The sequence below is a fragment of the Capricornis sumatraensis genome, chromosome 14, assembly GCF_032405125.1.
Source record: "Capricornis sumatraensis isolate serow.1 chromosome 14, serow.2, whole genome shotgun sequence".
In the NCBI taxonomy this organism is placed as follows: Eukaryota; Metazoa; Chordata; class Mammalia; order Artiodactyla; family Bovidae; genus Capricornis; species Capricornis sumatraensis.
In genome coordinates, this window is record NC_091082.1 from 46,579,168 (window position 1) to 46,601,597 (window position 22,430).

The 22,430-nt window shown below is 45.6% G+C and overlaps 1 protein-coding gene across 3 annotated transcripts; it reads left to right on the top strand.

Annotated features, from left to right (window-relative positions):
* Nucleotides 1-1,003: 1,003 nt before the first annotated feature.
* METTL13 (methyltransferase 13, eEF1A N-terminus and K55) lies at nucleotides 1,004-17,671 on the top strand. 3 transcript variants are annotated; one of them, XM_068986297.1, is made up of 9 exons: nucleotides 1,004-1,395; nucleotides 4,541-5,300; nucleotides 6,568-6,767; nucleotides 8,157-8,352; nucleotides 10,503-10,670; nucleotides 11,965-12,180; nucleotides 13,892-13,903; nucleotides 14,809-14,940; nucleotides 17,397-17,671. In XM_068986297.1, the coding sequence occupies exons 1-9, from the start codon at nucleotides 1,243-1,245 to the stop codon at nucleotides 17,669-17,671; spliced, it is 2,112 nt and encodes a 703-aa protein (XP_068842398.1). In that variant the 5' UTR covers nucleotides 1,004-1,242. The 3 variants fall into 3 exon arrangements, with proteins under 3 accessions (XP_068842398.1, XP_068842399.1, XP_068842396.1); XM_068986298.1 differs by having other exon boundaries at nucleotides 4,541-4,840; nucleotides 6,576-6,767; XM_068986295.1 differs by lacking the exon at nucleotides 13,892-13,903.
* Nucleotides 17,672-22,430: the final 4,759 nt, after the last annotated feature.

A 22,430-nucleotide genomic window follows, 5' to 3' on the forward strand; every position in this document is an offset into this window, starting at 1 on the left:
TTACAGACTTTTTTATAACTGTTCGATGTGTTCTTCCATACCGTTGCCTTCCTTACTACTGCGTCCTTAGCCTTCACCACAGTGATGGGCTCAAATTTACACCCTTAAAAATGGCGAATCAATACTTGAGGGGAGAAGGCAGAGGCTATGTTATTTTGTTAGTTTGGTATTGGGGAACAATTCAAGCACAGTGTCCTCTGCTCTCAATAAGTGCTCTTTGAAAGAACAGATGTCACACCCCTTAGGAACCCTGCATGCTGCTGTAGCTGAAGCCTCTGAGGTTCACCTTATCTTAAGTAGAGAGGAAATGATGTGAACTCAGCAAGTGGTACATGAAAATACATGTTTTTTCAGGTTCTCGTAGAGGGCTTTTAGATAGTCTCTTAAAATTGTGGAGTTGGAAACATCCATTTTGCCTTATCTTTTAACAGCTGTTCTCAAAGTGTGGTCCCTGGGTAGCACATCGTTGGTATCACCAAGGAACTGGTTAGAAATGCAAATTACTGGGAAATAGACATGGTGAATCGGCACAGGCCCCTTCCTTCTAATCTACAGGTTTTTCCTTTCGGAGGTCCCCTCCTCCAGTGTGCGCACTGGCAGCGGCGCTCAGCCCTTGGGTGGCTCTTGATTAGAAAGTTCAGAGACGAAACACCGAGGTCAGGAGCACAGAGCTCGGGGGGAGCTCTCTCCCAAGGCTGGAACATCCAGAGCTGAGAAGGCTGCCCACGTTGGGGGTTCACTGGGACAGCCGGGCTTCCGCCCCGCCTCCAGCCTGCGGCCCCGCCCCGCTCCGGCTCACGTAAATAAACGCGAGGAGCCGGCGACGGAGTCGCGGCTGTGAGGCGAGGTCGTTGTAACCACTTAGGTGTCAGGAACGAAAATCACTGACCAATGAGCTGCTTGGATGGTCTGGGCAACCGACCAATCGCGAAGCCTCGCACCCGGATATGATAGCCGGTTCTGAAACCGAACTCTGAAAAAGTGTGAGGGGCTCCCCACGTGGGTCGGGGCACTGGGGCGTGGATCAAAGGATGAACGTTTAGTAGGGTCAGTGTCTCGCGGGTGCGGTGAGCGTGTAAGGATCATCCCTTTGGATTTTGAGTTGGAAACAAATAAATGAGGCTGTTTGTCCGTGGAAAGAATTCCCGCAGCGGTGTCCCAGAGCCAACGTGTGGGGAAGCCCCTCTGATGGTACCACACAGAGAGCAGGAATCTTGAAGACGCAGCTCGGGTAGTGGGACTATGAATCTCTTACCTAAAAGCTCGAAGGAGTTTGGCTCCGTTGACTACTGGGAGAAGTTCTTCCTGCAGCGAGGAAAGAAAGCTTTCGAGTGGTATGGAACCTACCTGGAACTGTGCGGGGTGCTGCACAAATACATCAAGCCCAGGGAAAAGGTAAGCGCGGCCTGGCAGCCCGGTGTGTACTCTGGAAAGTAGGAACTGAAAACAGAAATCCTGCATTTGGTAGACAGTGACCGGCGTGGGGGCCGGTCAGAATATCCTTATACAGTTTTCAGATAACAGCTTCCACCCCCAGATCATTCTTGAATTAGTAACCTCACAGAAAGAATGACTTATTAAGTAGTGCAAACTAGGTAGCTCCTCCTAGTGAAGAAAGTGTGCTTTTCTGTCACTGTGAATGCCCGGGGAACTGGTAGAATCCGTGGCTTTACTGATAAATTAATCTGTTACCAAATAGTTGTGAGCCCACACTTTAAGGCGCTGTGCTCATCCCTTTAGCGGCAAATGCGTTGATACATAAACCCTGGGCACATTCCAGAAGTGATAAGTACAGTAATAGGTTGGACAGAGATGGGGTTGTACTGGAAGTAGAGAAGGAAGAGGGTAGAAAACGAACATTCAAGGAAGAAACTCTAAGAGCCAGACTTTATGTTGGGTGCTGCGTGTGTGTGTGTGTGTGTGTGTGTGTGTGTGTGTGTGTGTGTGTGTGTGTGTGTGTTCAGTCATTGAGTTCTCATAATACATTTCAAGGTGAGTGATAGTACAAGAATTCTACAGATGCGGAAACTGAGGCTCTGAGAGCCAGTTTCTTGCCCAAGATCATAAATGTGGTACATGGTCATGTGGGGATTTAGACTTAGGGCTACCTAGCTTAAACGCTTATGCAATTGTCACAGTACCGTGCTTTTCCAGAGATGGGGCAGAATTTTGAAGGATCAATGGGAGATACCTCAGTAGAGAGGGAGCCAACAACTTGTGTTTTAAGTTTCACTTCATGAAATAGCAGAATATCATGAGTTGGAACCCAAGGCATGAGTGGAATAGGATTATGCCAGACCTAGATTTTTTTTTTTTTTAACTTTTTGTATTGGGGTTCAGTTCAGTTCAGTTCAGTCACTCAGTTGTGTCCAACTTTTTGCAACCCCTAGGACTGCAGCATGCCGGGCTTCCCTGTTCATCACCAACTCCCAGAGCTTGCTCAAATTCATGTTCAACAAGTCGGTGATGCCATCCATCCATTTCATCCTCTGTTGTCCCCTTCTCCTGCCTTCAATCTTTCCCAGCATCAGGGTCTTTTCCGATGAGTCATTTCTTCACATCAGGTGGCCAAAGTATTGGAGTTTCAGCTTCAACATCAGTCCTTCTAATGAATATTCGGGACTGATTTCCTTTAGGATTGACTTGTTTGATCTTGCAGTCTAAGGGACTCTCAAGAGGCTTCTCCGACACCACAGTTCAAAAGCATCAATTCTTCGGCACTCAACTTTCTTTATAGTCCAACTTTCACATCCATACATGACTACTGGAAAAACCATAGATTTGACTAGACAGACCTTTGTTGGTAACGTAATATCTCTGCTTTTTAATGTGCTGTCTAGGTTGGTCATAGCTTTTCTTCCAAGGAGCAAGCGTCTTTTAATTTCATGGTGCAGTCACCATCTGCAGTGATTTTGGAACCCAGAATAAAGTCTGTCACTGTCTGTCTCCATTGTTTCCCCATCTATTTACCATGAAGTGATGGGACTGGATGCCATGATCTTAGTTTTCTGAATGTTGAGTTTTAAGCCAACTTTTTCACTCTCCTCTTTCACTTTCATCAAGAGGCTCTTCAGTTCCTCTTCACTTTCTGCCATAAGGGTGGTGTCATCTGCACATCTGAGGTCACTGATATTTCTCCCAGCAGTCTTGATTCCAGCTTGTGCTTCATCCAGCCCAGCATTTCTCATGATGTATTCTGCATAGAAGTTAAATAAGCAGGGTGATAATATACAACTTCGATGTATTCCTTTCCCAATTTGGAACCAGCCTGTTGTTCCATGTCCGGTTCTAACTGTTGTCTCTTGACCTGCATGCAGATTTCTCACGAGGTAGGTAAGATGGTCTAGTATTCCCATCTTTTGAAGAATTTTCCATAGTTTGTTGTAATCTACACTGTCAAACTCTTTGGTGTAGTCAATAAGACCCAAGTAGATGTTTTCTGGAATGCTCATGTTTTTTTCTATGATCCAATGGATATTGGGAATTTGATCTCTGGTTCCTCTGCTTTTTCTAAATCCAGCTTGATCATCTGAAAGTTCATGGTTCATATACTGTTGAAGCTTGGCTTGGAGGATTTTGAGCATTACTTTGCTAGCGTGTAAGATGAGTGCAGTTGTGTGGTAGTCTGAACATTCTTTGGCATTGCCCTTCTTTGGGATTGGAATGAAAACTGACTTTTTCCAGTCCTGTGGCCACTACTTAGTTTTCCAAATTCGCTGGCATATTGAGTGCAGCACTTTCACAGCATCATCTTTCAGGATTTGAACTAGCTCAACTGGAATTCCATCACCTCCACTAGCTTTGTTCATAGTGATGCTTCCTAAGGCCCACTTGACTTCACATTCCAGTATATCTGGCTCTAGGTGAGTGATCACACCATCGTGGTTACCCGGGTCATGAAGATCTTTTTTGTATAGTTCTTCTGTGTATTCTTGCCACCTAGGCAAGTAACAGTTTTGCAATAGTTTAAGGTAAATAGCAAAGAGGGCTCAGCCATACATATACATTATCCATTCTCCAAACTCCCTTGTCATCCAGGCAACATTGAGAGGAGTTCTGTGTGCTATACAGTAGTTTCTTGTTGGTTATCCATTTTAAATATAGCAGTGTATACATGTTCATTGCAAACTCTCAAATTATTCCTTGCCCCCATCCTTCCCCTTTGCAACCATAAGTACCTTCTCTAAGTCTGTGAGTCTCTTTCTGTTTTGTAAGTTACATTTTCAACTGTAAAACAAATAGGAGATTTCAGTTGCAACTACTGTATTTGAATTCTGTGACTTTCTATCAGTTCTTGCGTAGTAAATGTTTGATTCAGAGAAAAGAACAACCATGGTTAGTTTGTTCCTATACTTGATTAATAAAGGCTTGTTTCAGAGAAAAGAACAACCCTGGTTAGTCGGCTTCTGTGTAACTTGCATTGTTATAGCTAAATGTGATTTGTTACTAGTGAGTTCCGGTAGAGCCTAGAATCAATTCTGTAATGGTGTTCTCATTCCTTTGCCTTGATCACCTCCATCTCGTTTTTTTTTCTCCCTAGGTGCTAGTGGTTGGGTGTGGTAACTCAGAGCTAAGCGAGCAGCTGTATGATGTGGGCTATCAGGATATAGTGAATATTGACATTAGCGAGGTTGTCATCAAGCAAATGAAGGAGCGCAATGCCAGTCGACGGCCCAGGATGAGCTTCCTGAAGATGGACATGACACAGATGGAGTTTCCCGACGCTTCATTCCAGGTGGTGTTGGACAAGGGCACCCTGGACGCTGTCCTGACAGATGAGGAGGAGAAGACCCTGCAGCAGGTGGACAGGATGCTGGCTGAGGTTGGCCGTGTCCTGCAGGTGGGCGGTCGCTACCTCTGCATCTCCCTGGCTCAGGCTCACGTCCTGAAGAAAGCAGTGGGTCACTTCTCTCGGGAGGGGTGGATGGTGAGGGTGCACCAGGTGGCCAGCAGCCAGGACCAGCTGTTGGAAGCAGAGCCTCGGTTCTCCCTGCCTGTCTTTGCCTTCATCATGACCAAGTTCAGGCCGGTCACTGGCTCTGCCCTTCAGATCTTTGAGCTGTGTGCTCAGGAGCAGGGCAAGCCTGTGCGGCTGGAGAGTGCCGAGCGGCTGGCCGAGGCGGTGCGGGAGCGGCAGCAATATGCCTGGCTGTGCAGCCAGCTGTACCGCAAGGCCGGGCTGGGGAGTGTGTCCCTGGACTTGTGCAATGGGGACACGGGGGAGCCACGCTACACCCTCCACGTGGTGGACAGCCCCACTGTGAAACCATCGCGGGACAATCATTTTGCCATTTTCATCAGTGAGTTGGGATTGCTCCCTCTCTTTCCTGAAGGGGGCTGGCTTACAGGGGCTGGATCTGGGATTTGGTGGATGGGTATGCCTTGGCTGGCTTGATCTTGCAAAGGGGTGGTACTTTGAGAGGTTAGACTGGCCACAGCAAAAGGAAGGGGGAGCTGCCTGCTTGAATCTGAAGTTTATGTCTTCCCATCTTCCATGGCTAAGGCCTGATGAAGTGTGAGAATGGGGTTGGCCTGGAATAGGGAGAAGTAATACAGATAAGTTTAGGCAGGTCAAGCTGTTGTAGAGATGTTACTTTGTATCAGAGTAGTAGAAGCAAGGAGCCTTGTAGCCTGTGAGCAGCATGACCTGGGGAAGTCTCTGTGCTTCTTTGCTGAGTTTAGCAAACAGGACAGAGTAGCTGCTGAAAAAGGCAGCTCTGGGACCAGGCTGGTTTCCCTTCCTGGCTTAATCCCTTCGGGATGCTACTAGATGAGTTAGTGTTCTTTCTGTGCCTCAGTTTTCTCCTCTATAAAGTGACTGTCTTCTGTAGTTGTGAAAAGCATAAGAACTCTTAGAATAGTGCCTGGCGCATGATAAGTTTTACAAATGTTAGTGTTTTTATTGAAAGGGGTAAATGATACCAGATTCACCTTAGTAATAATCAACAGAGATAGTATGAGGAAATGCTTTCAAAAGTAGAATATTCTAGACAAATGTGAAGTATTGATACGTCGTGCTGGTAATTGGTTTCCCAACATGGAATCCATTTTTCCAAGTATTCTCTTATCCTGACTGTCCACCTGTGGGAACAAATAGCACAGTGGATGTGAGCATGGATTCTGGGGCTGGACTGCCTGGGTTTGAGTCCTAGCTTAGCCAGTTACTAGCTGTGTGAACTTGGGCAGATACAGTAACTTCTGTGTCTTAATTTTCTCATTTATAAAATGGAAATAGTAATAATGCTTCCTGCATCTTGGGCTGTTGTGAAGATTTGATTAGTTTCTGTTTGTAAACTGTTTGGAATCATGCCTGGCATATAAGAAATGTTAGCATTATTACTATTTTTCTTACACTTGGTACTCACCTCCCTCCCCTTACACGCCCACATTTTCCACACTGAGTCCTGCCATGGGTCTGCTGGCAGTGGGCCTTGTGCACTAGGGAATTGATAGCCCCTTAGTAGGTCACAGGTGGAAGGGATGGCCTGGCTCTCTGCCACGTGGGGCATGTTTATTGTGGGCTTGAACACTTCCCAGGACTCCCTGTCAAAAAATGCCTCTTTCCAGTCCCCCAGGGTCGGGAGACAGAGTGGCTGTTTGGCATGGAGGAGGGCCGGAAGCAGCTGGCAGCCAGTGCAGGCTTTAGGAGGCTGATCACAGTGGCCCTCCACCGAGGTCAGCAGTATGAAGGCATGGACAGCATCCAGGCTGAGCTGTCGGCCAGAGTCATGGAGCTGGCCCCGGCTGGGATGCCCGCCCAGCTGCAGGTAAGAAGGCTTGGGTAGCAGCTTTCAGGGTCTCTGGAGAAGTCGTATTAAGAGTCAGGAAGGCAGAGGTTGTCTTGGAAGAGGCTAGGACTAGGGTCTGTGACCCTAGACTGTTCCTGGAGGGCATATTGGCAGCTAAGAGCTAAGTGGGTAGAAATTATGTCCCAGGCAGTGAGCGGAAGGTGAGTGATTGCCTTTATTGAGACCCATAGTAGCATCTGTCTGCAGGGCCTCTTGGACAGCATGAAAGAAGTCCTCCAGCTCCTCACAATGTGGATTACTCAGACAGTTCTCCTAATGCACTTTGCACAGGATTTCCTTGGCTATTTTGCTCCTTAGAACTATCATTGTGTGAGGTAGAATGGGAAAGGGCCAAAAGAGCTCACCTTAATTTTCAGAACATTAACTCCATGGGTTTGATGTTTTTCTAGGAAGGGAACTGAAGTTTTTGCCAAAATGGTGATATGGTATTATCAGTTGACACTGTCTGTCTTGTGCTATCCTGGTCATAAGACAGGGTGATTGACTTTACTACAAGGACTTTATAGAAAAAGTTTCTCTTTCTTGATAGATGGGAAAGACAACCTACCTGGAGTCTTGGTGCTATAGTAACAGACCTGGAAGGAAGAAGCCAGTCTCCTGGGTTCTCAGCCTGTGGTTCTGCCCACAAGGCTGACAAGTGCTTACAGATTAGTAAGTCTGTGATGCTTTCTGAAGACTGGGGTTAGTGTCATTAGAGAAACCCAGAGCTTGTGGGAAGGTTATTTTGTGAATTTTCTCTCAAAGTTTGGAGTCCCTCATGATGATTAAATATTCCTGTAAGTCTTTAAAAAGAATTAAGTGTAAGGATTGGGAAAGGAATGGAAAAGTTTGGGGGAAATGTATTTTTTTCCTCATTTTCTTTTTTTCCTGTTTAGTAAAATGCAGGAATAAGATGAGAATCACTGGGAGAAGGGAGAAATTTCTCCAAATTTGGAAAGGTTGCTTTGCACATAGATTTTGGTACCTTTATCCCAGCTCACATTCCTTCTCTCATGGTTCTGGTCCCTCTTCAGGGTTGCTTCTCACTTTCATTGTCTTGGACTGTTAAAAGTCCTTTTAGGAATTACTCTTGAGAAACTCCTGTTTTTCTTGTGGAGAACCAACTGATTTCACTAATGGTTTTGGGAATCTTTATTCAGTTGGTTTTCAAAAAGATGGATTAAGCTTTTTGAGATCTAGTCAAATGCCCCAGAAAAGTACTTTGACAGAATGGCGAATCTTTGGAGTCATTGCTACACAGGACCTTGGTGTGGGGATTCCTCACAGAGACACAAAGGCAAGGGATTAGACTTTCTCATCTTTCTCGATGGAGCTGGCATTTCGACCACAGATCTGCTGTTCTTTCAGGTGCCCTTCCTGTCTGTGGGTGGGGACATTGGGGTCCGCATCGTTCAGCACCAAGACTGCAGCCCCTTGAGTGGTGACTACGTCATCGAGGACGTGCAAGGAGATGACAAGCGCTACTTCCGGCGGCTCATCTTCCTCAGCAACAGGAATGTGGTGCAGTCAGAAGCCAGGTTGCTGCAGGATGTGTCTCACAGAGGTGAGGCAGCGTGGACGCGGTGGCTGTGTCCCTGTGGATATGATATGGACAAGGTGGGGTCGCCAGAAAGACTTGGGAGCTTGGCGGAGTTGTAGGACAGACCTGGATATCTGTGACCAGAGGCACATGGCTCCGTGGGTCATCCTCTTATCTTCTGGGCTGTTAGAGTGTGAGTGGTGATGAACAGAAGGGGGGTCGATATTCTCTTCTTGAGCAAAGGCTGGCTGTAAAATGATAAGGAGGGGGGTGCGATGGTTTACCAAATAAATGTGATCATCGCCTTAATGCCTGAAGTTCAGAGACCACCTATTTTATAAGTTACTCCATATGTGTCTGTATATTAACTCAGTAGGCCTGCTCTCCTCCTTACAGCCACCTCCTAGCACTTGGTTTAGAGGATTGTAGAGTTGGTGGGTGCCCTAGACGTCACCTAGTCCACTGCTGTCCAGTAGAACTTTCTGCAGTGGGAAATATTTAATACCCAGTGAGCTGTCCAGTGTGGATGCTGAGCATTAGAAACATGGCTGGTATGACTGTTAAAGAGCTGCATCTTTAATCTTATTTATTTCCAATGAACTTATATTTAAATGTAAATAGACACAGGTAGCCAGGGTTACAGGCTTGGACAAGGTAGATCCAGACCATGTTCTCTAGGATCCCTTTTAAGTGATCTCTCATGTGCTGCTCAGAAACACCCGCTAAGGGGGAAAGCAATCGTTTGTTTCGCCTGCTGTTTTCTCCCATGTATATATTTGTACTTCAAAAGCAATACTTGCTTATTGTAATCAGTTCACAAATCAGATGCATAGAGTAGAAGTGAACGCTCCTCCCCTCCACCTCTCCAGTATAACTTCCCTTTTGAGGCCCAGAGACTCAGGCTTGGAATTTGAAATTGGCTTTTCTGATTCTTGGAAGTTTCTTTTGCCTGATGACCATGCTGTTGTGTTGGCAAGGCCATCTGGAAGGAAAGTGAAAAGAGAGAGTTCAGAACCTCATGAAGTCCTGGGTTTGCCCAGAGCTCAGGGTCAGGTGACTCTCTGCAGGACAGTTTTCTCTTGAGGGGTGTCCCCTGGTCAAGTGCACCTGTGTTTGCTGGGTTCCCGAGCTGTCGTTGGGTCACTTGAGGTACAGGTTGGTTCAGCTTCGTCTCACCAAAAAATCAGTAAAATTGCTTCAAAGAAGATATTCCCCTCCAATTTGGGTTTCAAGTTTTTTTCCCCCATTGTTGTCAAGATCCTAGTCTTCTTACCATCACTTAATTTTCATGGGAATGATTTTCCTACGGGAGTATTGGTGAGAAGAAGGAGAATGTGTTAAAAAGTGATTTAACCTTTCTGATTGTTATGTTAAATCAGGCTGCCCCTCACACATCGCTGCCCAATGCTGCTGTGGAGTGCAGCTGATCCCTAGGAAAACGGCAAAACCAACTGTTCACTCTGTCCTGGTGTAGTTGAGAGAGTAAGGAGAGGAAATGTAAAGGGACCTTCTGTAGGATTTTCCCCTTCTGTGAACATTTGTGATGTCCTTGTCCACTGGGGTGGTGTGCATTACCATCTGTGTGATGCAATTGAAAGATGGTAGGTGTTGGAGACAGGCAGTCCCACATTCAAATCCTAGCTGCACTGCCAGATTTTCTATCTGCTGAGAATTGGAATAAGAGGGTTGTTATAAAAGCTACAGGAGTAAGAGTCCTGGTACAACAATTGGGACAGAGGCAGTAATTAGTAACTTTAAGTTCTTTTCTGCTTAAAAAACTCATGAATAAACTCCTCTCCTGTGAGCGGCTTTGTGTTTCCTAAAGAAGTACTAGCACCCCTCACTCAAGTATTCCCAGCGTTATCAGTTTTTTGGTGTTTTCTTTGCCACTTCCCTTTTCTGACACTCTGGCACGTGTTAAATGTTGGACCACCAGCTCTTTGGGGAGAAAAAGCCATGAATTGTACTGTTCCCTAATTTCTGTGCATGAAAATGGCCACCATGGACAGATTTCAAGCTACCAGCATGTCAGCCAGTTCATAGAATGCCTGCATATTTCACCACTGACTCCTGAGTCTCAATCAGCCAGCTGCAGCAGACCGCTGCTCGTGTGCCTTACTTTCCAAGGAGTGGCTTACCTCACACAACCTCATTCGTCTGTGTCTCTGATCTAGCCCAGAAGAAACGGAAAAAGGACAGGAAGAAGCATCGGCCTGCTGATACCCCAGAGGACCTGCCTGCAGCCCCGGGGCAGTCCATTGATAAGAGTTACCTGTGCTGCGAACACCACAAAGCCATGATCGCCGGCCTTGCGCTGCTGAAAAACCCGGAGCGGCTTCTAGGTGAGGAGGTCGCCACAGCCTTCCACAGTAGGAAATGTATAAGATTACAGATGTCATCAGAGTTGGCTGCCTTGCAGCTTAAGAACCATGATTACAGATCAACAGATGTGCATATATTCATGTCTTTCTTATTCCCAACTGTCTTTCTGCATCATTCATGAACATCCAAGTAACTTTTCCCACAAACTCAAATTGTAATCTTGAAATAGACATGCATGCTGATATCTATATTTTTTTCTTCTATTCATTTATTTAAAAATTAGTGTAAAATTAACTACAGTTTTAAAATTTAATGTATAAAATATCTTCAGTGAAATCTATAAAGTGAACGGATCTTAAATTGTTCAGCTTGATGAATTTTTGCATATCCATATACCCTGTAACCACATGGAACATTTAAAAATCACATCTCCAGAGAAATACCTGTGTACTTTAGGAAAATTTCTGGCTTTTCAGTGATGCATTCTTTGAGTGCCAGATGTAATTCTTTCTTGAATTTCTGCTTTTAAAAAAATCCATAGTATAGGTAGTACAGTCATAGCCTTACCGCTGATAATAGGTTGGGATCTAACCACAGGAGCAAAAATATTTGTTTCTGTCCACTCCTGTAGCTGTCTTCTCCCTGAAGTCCTTGAGTATGTCCTGCTGAAATACCCTATACTTGTGGTCTATCTTGGTGCTGATGTGTGTCAATGGATTCTCAGTTGTTACATTTAATCCTCAGGGTTTCTCTCTTTGGTGATTCTTTCTTGTTTCATATCTTCTCTCATACCCTGTTTCTCTGAACTTGAGTGTAGGATCTGGGCCTTTGTTTTCCTGTGACTTCTGGAACTTGGATGGACTTCCTTCACTTGTTGGGTGTGTCTTATTAAAGGTAGCTGTGGCCTTTGAGTTGGAAGCTGGGCAGAGGGCATCACATCTACATGCCCTGTGATCATGGACAAGATGTTGCCCATTGTCCCTCCTGTTTCCTAGAGGGGTTTAATGATGCTGATGGTGGGGATTATTGCTGTAATGTCTGCTGAGGGCTTTGCGATGTTTAAGGAACCATAATAATAATATACCGATTGCTCTTCTGGAACTAGTAAAGGAAGGATCATGAGGCCAGGGTTGAGTTTACATGTATTAAATTGACTCCTGAATTTCTAGAAAGAGACAAGGGAGGCCAAGTCTCTAAATCTTGTATCTTCTGGCTAGAGTGAACAATCCGACTGTCTCTTTTGTCCTCTCTAAGGCTGGTGCAGAACTTAACAGTGAGCAGATGGTAACATAATGCTTTTATTCTTTATTACAGAGACCCCACTGGCACTGTTGGTGGTAGGCCTGGGCGGGGGCAGCCTCCCTCTCTTTATCCACGATCATTTCCCAAAGTCCTGCATCCATGCTGTGGAGATCGACCCCTCTATGTTGGAAGTGGCCACCCAGTGGTTCGGCTTTTCCCAGAGTGACCGGATGAAGGTCCACATCGCAGATGGTCTGGCCTTTATAACCCGCCTGGCAGAAGAAGAAGGTACTGCTGTTGGAGAATTTGGACGGGTGTTGAGGAAAGATTGATCCAACGTTGTCAGGCCTGCAAGGGGCTGTAGAATTCCTCTCTAAGAGATATGAGCATCATCCCAGTCTTTCACCTGTTCATTTGTTCCCTCATTTGTTGACATATTTATTCAGTAAATATAGAGTGTCTTAGAGAAGGAAATGGCAACCCACTCCAGTGTTCTTGCCTGGAGAATCCCAGGGACCGGGGAGCCTGGTGGGCTGCCGTCTCTGGGGTCGCACAGAGTCAGACATGACTGAAGCGACTTAGCAGCATAGAGTGTCTATCATATGCTCAGTGCTGTTAGGGGTTAGGCTACGGCAACAAGTAAAACAGACTGTTTCCTGCCTTCATCGTGCTGAAAAATCAGTGGGCTCCTCTTCTGAATTTCTTCTGACCCTGTGATCTTGCCACCACCTCATCATCCCGAGAGTCAGTGTCTGGAGCTGAGTGAGGTAAAGGGGAAGAAGTGTTGGGGGTGTGTGTTGGGAGATGTGTTCTGTAAATCTTTCAGCTCGAGGTGAAGCCAGAAATGGAGTAAAACATCATTCATGTAGATGAGTAGTTCTAAGCCCCAGAGATATTTGGCAATGTTGGCAGGCAATTTTTGGTTGTAAAAGCACAGCCTACCATTAGGTAGGGGTGCTTCCGGCATAATAGTGGGTGGAGGCACATGGAGGCCAAGGGTGCTGCTAAACATCCTGCAATGCACAGGATGGCTGCTGATGATAAAGAATGATCTGGTCCAAATGTCAACAGTGCTGAAATTAAACCCTGATGCAGGTGTTAGTGGGAATACCAATAGCCCTGCTGCTGCTGGGATTAAGGCTCCATTTTTCTCTAATAATTTGTATCCCAGACTTGGACAAAAGGCATGTTAATGTGTTTTAATAGCTCTGCTGATGCTTCTGCAACTTAATGTATAGGCTCCTGGTGACTGATGTTTTACAGAGTGTGAGCCCCTTAAGGAGAAGTTAGGTTGATTCAGTCCTGCCTGAAACTGGGGAGTCCAGGCCACCCACCCTTCCTAGTCTGCTCATTCTGCAATAGTTGCTCTGGTTCTCGCTGGGTTAGAGCATTTTCTAGGAAGGGTGTGGCAAAATGGGATGCCGGGGTAAGTATTTTGGTGGTGCTGCTGCTGCTAAGTTGCTTTAGTCGTGTCCGACTCTGTGCAACCCCATAGACGGCAGCCCACCAGGCTCCCCTGTCCCTGAGATTGTCCAGGCAAGAACACTGGAGTGGGTTGCCATTTCCTTCTCCAATGCATGAAAGTGAAAAGTGAAAGTGAAGTCGCTCAGTCGTGCCCGACTCTTAGTGACCCCATGGACTGCAGCCTACCAAGATCCGCCATCCATGGGAATTTCCAGGCAAGAGTACTGGAGTGGGGTGCCATTGCCTTCTCCGAAGTATTTTGGTGCAGGGATAGACAAATGCTGCCTTAATTGCAAAGTGAGCTGAACTCTTATCAGAGTTTCCCAGATATGCTCTCTGCAGCTGGGGCCAAAGTAGGGGCCCAGACCCAGGATAGCTAATACATGTGAAAGCACTTAAAACAGTGCCAGGCATGTGGTAGGTACTCAGTCCAGGATGTGCTGCTATTGTTAGGACCTCTAAACCAGATCTGAACAGCCCTGGCCTTTGTCTCTAACAACAACCTTTCAGGTTGTTGGAGGACTCAGTGCCACAGGTGGGGGCCGTGGTTGTCCTTGAACTTTGATGAGCCAACATGTTCTGCTCTTGAAAAACCAAAATCAAATCTGTGCTATGAACAGTGATGGACATGCTATAGTCCTAAGTAAATATATATTGATTATTGAATAATCATTAGCACCGTCTCAGTTTGCTAAAAACCAGTCGTTCATATTATAGGCCTACCCCTTAAAAAAACTAACATTCTAGTAAGGAGTGGATCAGATTCATCATCAGTTCTTTCTCACCCATTGAACAAATGCCTTCTTTCTTGAGCCAATAATTATTCAAGTAACTAGAAAAGATTTGCTGACTTTAATTTGAGAACATTTTTCTCCAGAGTTAAGTTAAAGATACCATGTGCTGGGTCAGCCCTTACAGGCAGAGGCAGCTATTTTGTCTAAATCAGTGGTTCTCATCTCTGTCTTTTGAATCACCCAAGGAGCTTAAGAAAAGTACCAGAGGCGTCTCACTTCCCATCCCATCTGTTCTTCTCCACCCCAGGAGTTTTTAACTCTGTTGTTCAGGAGTGGAGCCCAGGTTCTCTGAGTATTTAGAATTTTCCCATTTGGCTCTAGTGTCCTGCCAGGGTTGAAAATCACTGGTATAGATGGACTCTGAGTAATGATCCTGCTGGAGTGGACCCCAGAAATGTGTGTCTGTAGAAGGGGCTTTAAAATGTAGAGGAAGATGAGATGATGGTGCCAACTTAGATGTGGGCACTCCCAGCAGAGCCCTGATGACGTAACTGCTTTGGACAGTGACTTTGGTGCTCTTAGGCACCACATCCTCCATGTCATTCCTGTTGACTTAGCCACCTGTGCCAACCACAGGTCGCAGAGGAAATGTGGAGGAATGTGAATGGTGTTATTTTATCCAGCAAAAAACAGAGACTTGTCTGCTTCTCTTTCCCAGCACGGCCTCACTACGACGTCATAATGTTCGATGTGGACAGTAAGGACCCAACCCTGGGAATGAGCTGTCCACCCCCAGCATTTGTGGCCCAGCTTTTCCTGCAGAAGGTCAAAAGCATCTTGACTTCTGAAGGTATGAAGCACAGAAGGTGGCGAGGGAGAAGGGATGGGCCCTTAGGAAGATTTTCTTTTTAATGAAAAATGCTCATAAGTGTGTAGCATGATTGGTTTCCCCAGATTGAACATACTCGTTTACCAGTACCCCTACAAGTCCTCTTCCCTCCTTTCAGGTAAGGAAAGGAGGGAAGAGGACTTACCTGCACTGGGTCTTCGTTGCTGCGCTTGGGCTTTCTCTAGTTGCAGAGAGTGGGGTCTGCTCTATTTTGTGGTACGTGGGCTTCTCACTGTGGTGGCTTCTCGTGTTGTAGAGCACGGGCTCTAGAGCACAAGCTCAATAGTTGTGGCGCATGGGCTTAGTTGCTCCACAGCATGTGGGATCTTCATGGACCAGGGATCAAACCCATGTCCCTTGCATTGGCAGGCAGATTCTTAATCCACTGAGCCACCAGGGAAGCCCACCATCCTCACTTCTATCAGCACAGCTTAGTTTTGTCCATATGGAATGTTCTCTCTTTTCTTTACTCAACATGATGTTTGTGAGGTTCACTCATGGTGTTGTGTTGACATCGTTCCTTTTTATTGCTCTGACATATCACTGGGTGACTACCATGATTAATTTATCCCTTCCGCTGTTGGCATTGGGCTTTTTTCTTTTTCGAGGATTTACTAGGAAGTACTGCCATTACCTGCCTCTTGAGAAATCTGTATGCAGGTCAGGAAGCAACAGTTAGAACTGGACATGGAACAACAGACTGGTTCCAAATAGGAAAAGGAGTACGTCAAGGCTGTATATTGTCACCCTGCTTATTTAACTTATATGCAGAGTACATCATGAGTAACGCTGGACTGGAAGAAACACAAGCTGGCATCAAGATTGCCGGGAGAAATATAAATAACCTCAGATATGCAGATGACACCACCCTTATGGCAGAAAGTGAAGAGGAACTCAAAAGCCTCTTGATGAAAGTGAAAGAGGAGAGTGAAAAAGTTGGCTTAAAGCCCAACATTCAGAAAATGAACATCATGGCATCCAGTCCCATCACTTCATGGGAAATAGATGGGGAAACAGTGGAAACAGTGCCAGACTTTATTTTTTTGGGCTCCAAAATCACTGCAGATGGTGACTGCAGCCATGAAATTAAAAGACGCTTACTCCTTGGAAGGAAAGTTATGACCAACCTAGATAGCATATTCAAAAGCAGAAACATTACTTTGCCGACTAAGGTCCGTCTAGTCAAGGCTATGGTTTTTCCAGTGGTCATGTATGGATGTGAGAGTTGGACTGTGAAGAGAACTGAGCACCGAAGAATTGATACTTTTGAACTGTGGTGTTGGAGAAGACTCTTGAGAGTCTCTTGGACTGCAAGGAGATCCAACCAGTCCATTCTGAAGGAGATCAGCTCTGGGATTTCTTTGGAAGAAATGATGCTAAAGCTGAAACTGTGATACTTTGGCCACCTGATGCGAAGAGTTGACTCATTGGAAAAGACTTTGATGCTGGGAGGGATGGGGGCAGGAGAAGGGGACGACAGAGGATGAGATGGCTTGATGGCATCACCGACTCGATGGACGTGAGTCTGAGTGAACTCCGGGAGTTGGTGATGGACAGGGAGGACTGGCGTGCTGCGATTCATGGAGTCACAAAGAGTTGGACACGACTAAGCGACTGAACTAGAACTAGAACTGCCATTAACATTCTGGTAGATGCCTTATGGTGAAGTGTGTGTGCCGGTCTATTGGGCATAGATATGGGGTTGTAATTGTTGGATCACAAATTATACATTTATTCAGTTTGTAGATGCAGTCACACACAGTGTCACAAAGCAGTTGTATTAATAGCAGTTCACATCCCTGCCAGCATGTGATGCTAGCAACCCCACATGTCCTGGACTGGGCAGTATGCTTTTTCATCTTCAGAGCCGCCTGTTTTCAGATTAGGAAACTGAGGTAGAGACTTGCCAAAGTGACACACGATTAGACTTAGGACTCCAACCCAGGTCCTTATGACTTAAAAAAGCTGGAGCTGTTAATCCGTATGTTCACCACCTCCCAGGTGTTTTGATTTGGTTTGCAAACAGAGTTGATTTAGAACCTTTATTGTTACAAATAAAGGTATGTGTTATATATGTCAGGAATATAATTTTTCTCTGAAATTGATATTAATTACTTGGGGGTATTAATTTCTTCTTTCTCAAAGCAATTCTTTGTGAAACAGAGGCATGGAGAATGGTCATATTTGTTAGCAGCACAAGAGAGCAAGAAATGAGCCTGAAGCCTTCTTATGGTTCACGCACCCCCTGCCTCTCTCCCTTCATATGCTGTGTGTTCCTGGCACAGTCACTGCTGCCACGGATGTGTCCCTTGCTCCACCTGCCTCCTGGGATCAGGAATGGCCATATTCCTCAGAGCAGAACCTTGTCTCCTGTGTTCCCTGAACCACGGTCATTCTCTTCCTTTCTCACCCTGCAGGTGTCTTTATCCTCAACCTTGTGTGCCGAGACCTGGGGCTAAAGGACTCGGTGCTGGCCGGGCTTAAGGCGGTGTTCCCCCTCCTGTACGTCCGGCGAATCGAGGGTGAAGTCAACGAGATCCTGTTCTGTCAGCTGCACTCTGAGTCCAAACTCGCTACACCAGAGCTCCTGGAAATGGCCCGGGCCTTGGAGCAGACCCTGAGGAAGCCCGGAAAGGGCTGGGATGACACGTATGTCCTGTCAGACATGCTCAACACTGTGAAGATTGTGTGAGTGTCCGGACCAGGCAGTCCTCTCAGCTTCCTGCCAGACTGACCTCAGGCTGCTGGCCTGCCAGGGACTGAAGAAATACAATGTGTATTAAGCCTCGTATTTTTCTTAGTTTCATACTCACCTACGTGCGCCCTCCTGCTCGTGAGATTGCCTGAAGGTCTGGGAGAATAAAACAGTCTTTGCTGCGCTGTCTTCTTCAGTACTGCTTGGGTTGATTGCCTTTGCTTCCTGTGCCGCGTCCTTGAGTAGGTTCCCTGCTGGAGCTCCAGCAGGTGTGATGCCTTAACAAATGTGTCCCAAGCTCCTTAGGACTGGAGACATCACATGTGATTACCGGTTGGCTTTGCTTTTTTGCTCTCTTGGTCCTATAGGAACCATCTCAAGTGAGATAGACAGTAGAGCATTTTGTGCCAAAAGACTGTAAATAGGGTAGCCTCCCTATAGATGTGAGACAGATTTAAGAGAGTGTCTACTTTGTCTTCCTGGAGATGAAACTACTGCTGACATGCTCCTACATTTTAAAAATCTGGTAATGCACTCCTCTATTTTTTCAATTTTTTATTAAACTTTTTATTTTACATTGGAGTATAGCCAGTTAACAACGTTGTGATAGTTTCAGGTGGACAGCAAAGGGACTCAGCCATATACATACAGGTATCCATTCTCCTGTAAACTTGCCTCCCCTCTAGGCTGCCACATAACATGGAGTAGAGTTCCCTGTGCCATACAGTAGGTCCTTGTTGGTTATCCATTTTAAATATAGCAGTGGGTACCTGTCCATCCCAGACTTCCTAACCCTTCCCTCATCCTTCCCCCTGCAACCATAAGTTCGACCCATTCTAACAACTTTTCTCATAGCCCAAGCCGTCTATTCTGTTCCTCCAAAAGGAGTGAATGTATCTGGCCCCATGATCTCATGTGTCAGAGTCTTAGCAGTCTGAAGCCTCTGGTATTGATTTACTCACATTTACTGAGTGGCAGCTACATGCCAGACTCACTGTAAAAAGTTGTAGTGGAAGTAAAGATGTTTAAGAATGGCCAGAAAGCACAAATTAGTAATAAAAATGAACATGTTCCAGAAACACTTATAAGTGAGTGATTCAGTACACTGTCTCATGTAATTTCAGATAAAGGATAGTTAAACCAAAACTGCATCTAACCCAAATCTCACTTGAGCCAATTGAAACTATTATGCCAATTCATCTCTTCTAATAGTAAGTAAGCTAAGACTGACTTAATAGCAGTGCTATGGGAAATCCACCAGCCCAGCTCCTCTCCCCACAGGCCCTTTAAATGGACTCTGCCCTCTTGAGGCAAAGCATATTTCAAAACTGTGTTGTCATCCTTACACAGTTTGTAGCCCATTGAGAAGTCCATATGTGCAGAATAATGTTTTTAGATCACATCCATTAGAAATACTAGGTCTTCTTCAGGAGAGGGTCTTCCCTGGCACCATGTAAAGGGAAGGTTATCTCTTGGCTTGCCTTCTACCCCAAGGGACTCAGCTTTGGCATCCTCCATCATTGTCTAGTTTGTAAACTCATCTGGTATTGGGATAGGTTATAGAGGGTCTGAGTTGGAGGGTCACCCTCTAGTGCTGTGCAGACTTTCAACAGCACAATTCTCTAGCTTGGTGGCATAGCCACCAGAATTACCAGAATGATAACAAAGTCTCAACTATGTCTTAGGAAGAGTAGTCCAAGGAATTAGCCTCACTGGAAAGAAGCATTTGGAGGTGGGAAGAGGCACTCAGGGGTGATGATAATCATTTTAAATTTTTGAAAGACTGGGTATGTAAGATGAGTAAGGTTGGTTACATGTGTCTCTCAAGGCTGAAGTCTTCCCTGGTGGCTCAGATGGTAAAAAGTCTGCCTGCAAAGCGGGGAACTTGCATTCAGTCCCCTGGAGAAGATCCCCTGGAGAAGGAAATGGCAATCCACTCCAGTATTCTTGCCTGAAAAACCCCATGGATGGAGGAGCCTGGCAGGCTACAGTGCATGGGGTTGCAAAGAGTTGGACACGACTGAGCGACTAACACTTTAAAGGCTGAAGAAAGACCAATGTGCAGAAATTATAGTTGGGCATCTTTCAGCTTAATTTCCTAGAAGATTTGTGCCAATAGAGACCACTGTGTTCACCAGGACATGTGATTCAGACTTTTCTCAAACTGTAGACTCACTCTGCTCAGTGTGGCTCGCTAAGTTGTGAGGAAAGGGTTTTGTGTGTACAAGGCAATGCCATTGGCTGTATGCCATCTTTCTCTTTGGAGAGCTATTCAGTTTTGTGTGGGTATATGTGTTTGTGGAGAATGTGAGAGTGGTGTTTCATTTTATTACATATTTTTAAAAACTCAGGTGTAACTGACAACATTATGATACTTTCAGGTGTACAGCACAATGATTCAATATTTTTATATATTGTGAAATGATCACAGTATCCTATTCACTTTTGCATTGATGCAAATGGGTCTTTATAAGAATTTTGCCTAACTTAGGCATATGAAGCGCTTCCCAGGTGGTTCAGTAGTAAAGAATCCATCTGCCAAACAGGAGATAGGTTTGATCCCTGGGTCAGGAAGATCCCCTGGAGAAGGGAATGGCAACCCATCCCAGTATTCTTGCCTGGACAATCCCATGGACAGAGGAGCCTGGAAGGCTACAGTCCATGGGGTCACAAAGAGTGGGACACGACTGAGCGACTAAACAGCAACAAAGGCATATGAACTCTGAGGATAGGGAAGTTTGTAAAGTCAGACTCCTTCCAGATAAGGCAGGTAACAAATGTGTGAAGTGAGCCAGGTGTGAAACAGAAAGGCTTGGATGAAGCCTACTGTAAACTAGAGAATAAATGCCCCATCGAAAGGCGGCAGCTGTTCTTACAGCTGAGTGTTGTCTTGCATGAGTGTTAGATCTTTTAAGAGACCCCAGAAATCCTGAGTGGATATGTATGTGTGAGTATTAAAGTGTTGGCCAATCAGAACCTGTCTTCAAGCCACATTCATCCAGTTGGCCAGTCACTTTCCACTGCATAGGATGGCCTACGGAGCACTTGAGAATCTGGTATACATACCGTGAGCATAAAACAAAGAACAAGCTGATAGCTACCGGTCTCAAAAGTCTGGAAAAGTTGCATCCTGTGTTATGACCTACATTTTCTGTAACAGCTGTTCTTCAGTGAGGCTGGTGTCCGTCACCTCTGGGATAGTGTACAATTAAAGTTCCCAGTTTAAACCAGTAGGTCCTAAAGGAAATAAGTCCTGAATATTCATTGGAAGGACTGATGCTGAAGCTGAAGCTCCAATACTTTGGCCACCTGATGCGAAGAGCTAACTAATTGGAAAAGACCTTGATGCTGGGCAAGATTGAAGACAGGAATAGAAGGGGACGACAGAGGATGAGATGGTTGGATGGCATCACCGATTCAATGGACATGAGTTTGAGCAAGTTCCGGGAGTTGGTGATGGACAGGGAAGCCTGGCGTGCTGCAAACCATTGGGTCACAAAATGACTGAGCGACTGAACTGAATTGAAACTTCCTAGGACTATCAGAGAAGTGAATGTGAGTATATCACATGACAACACCACCAGCTCCCCCACCAAGACACATTCTGCAACAATGTAAAGTTGCTGAGGCTGGCTGTAGCTACCCCCACCCTAACCCCAAAGTCAAGTTTTCAGTGTGTGTCTCCAATCTGCCTTCATGGCTCAGCTTGGTGACAGCTACTTCTTGAGTCCCTCTTCTTACAGATAAACCAGTAGTTCTCAGCTTCATGTTGATAGCAGAACGCATGGTCAGTTGCAAGGTCGTGTCTGGCTTTTTGCGACCCTCATAGCCTGAAGCCCACCAGGCTCCTCTGTCCATGGGATTTTTCAGGCAAGAATACTGGAGTGGGTTGCCTTTCTCTCCAAGGGATCTTCTCAATCCAGGGATAGAACCTGCATTTCCTGTGTCTCCTGCATTGCAGGTGGATTGTTTACCGCTGAGCCATCAGGGAAGCCCAGATAGGCAGGAAAATGGTCCCCAAAGAAGTCCTTGTCCTGCAACCCAGGAATATGTTACATTACTTGGCTAGGGAAATTAAGGCAGCGGAAAGACTTGACCTTACTAACCAGCTGACTCTAATATATGGAGATTATCCTAGATTATCCAGGTGGGCCTAACATAATCACAAGAGTCTTTCAATGTGGGTGAGTGAGGCAGTAAAGCCAAATCAGTGTGATGTGAGAAATGCTTGGCTGGCTTTGAAGATGGAAGGAACTCGAAAGCCTCTAGAAGCTGGAAAAGGTAAGAAAGCCATTTCTCCTCTAGACCCCCCAGTGAGGAATACAAATCAGCCAATAATTTAGTCCAGAAAAATTTCTGACTTCTGCACTGTAGACCTATAAGGTAATTAAGTTTGGGTTGTTTGAGCCACTAAGTTTGTGGTAGATTGTTATAGCAACAATAGGAAACTAAGAGAGCTGTGTGTGATACGAACTTTTAAAATCTACTCGGCCACTTTCCAATATGCAATACAGTATTATTCCTGGAGGAGGAAATGGCAACCCACTCCAGTATTCTTGCCTGGAGAATTCCATGGACAGAGGAGCCTGGCAGGCTACAGTCCATGGGGTCACAAAGAGTTGGACATGACTGAGCAACTAACACTAATACAGTATGATTAACTATGTTGTATATTACATGCCCATGACTTGCTTTTTTTTTTCTGACTTGCTTACTTTTTAACTGGAAGTTTATGTCTTTTGACCCCCATTTTGCC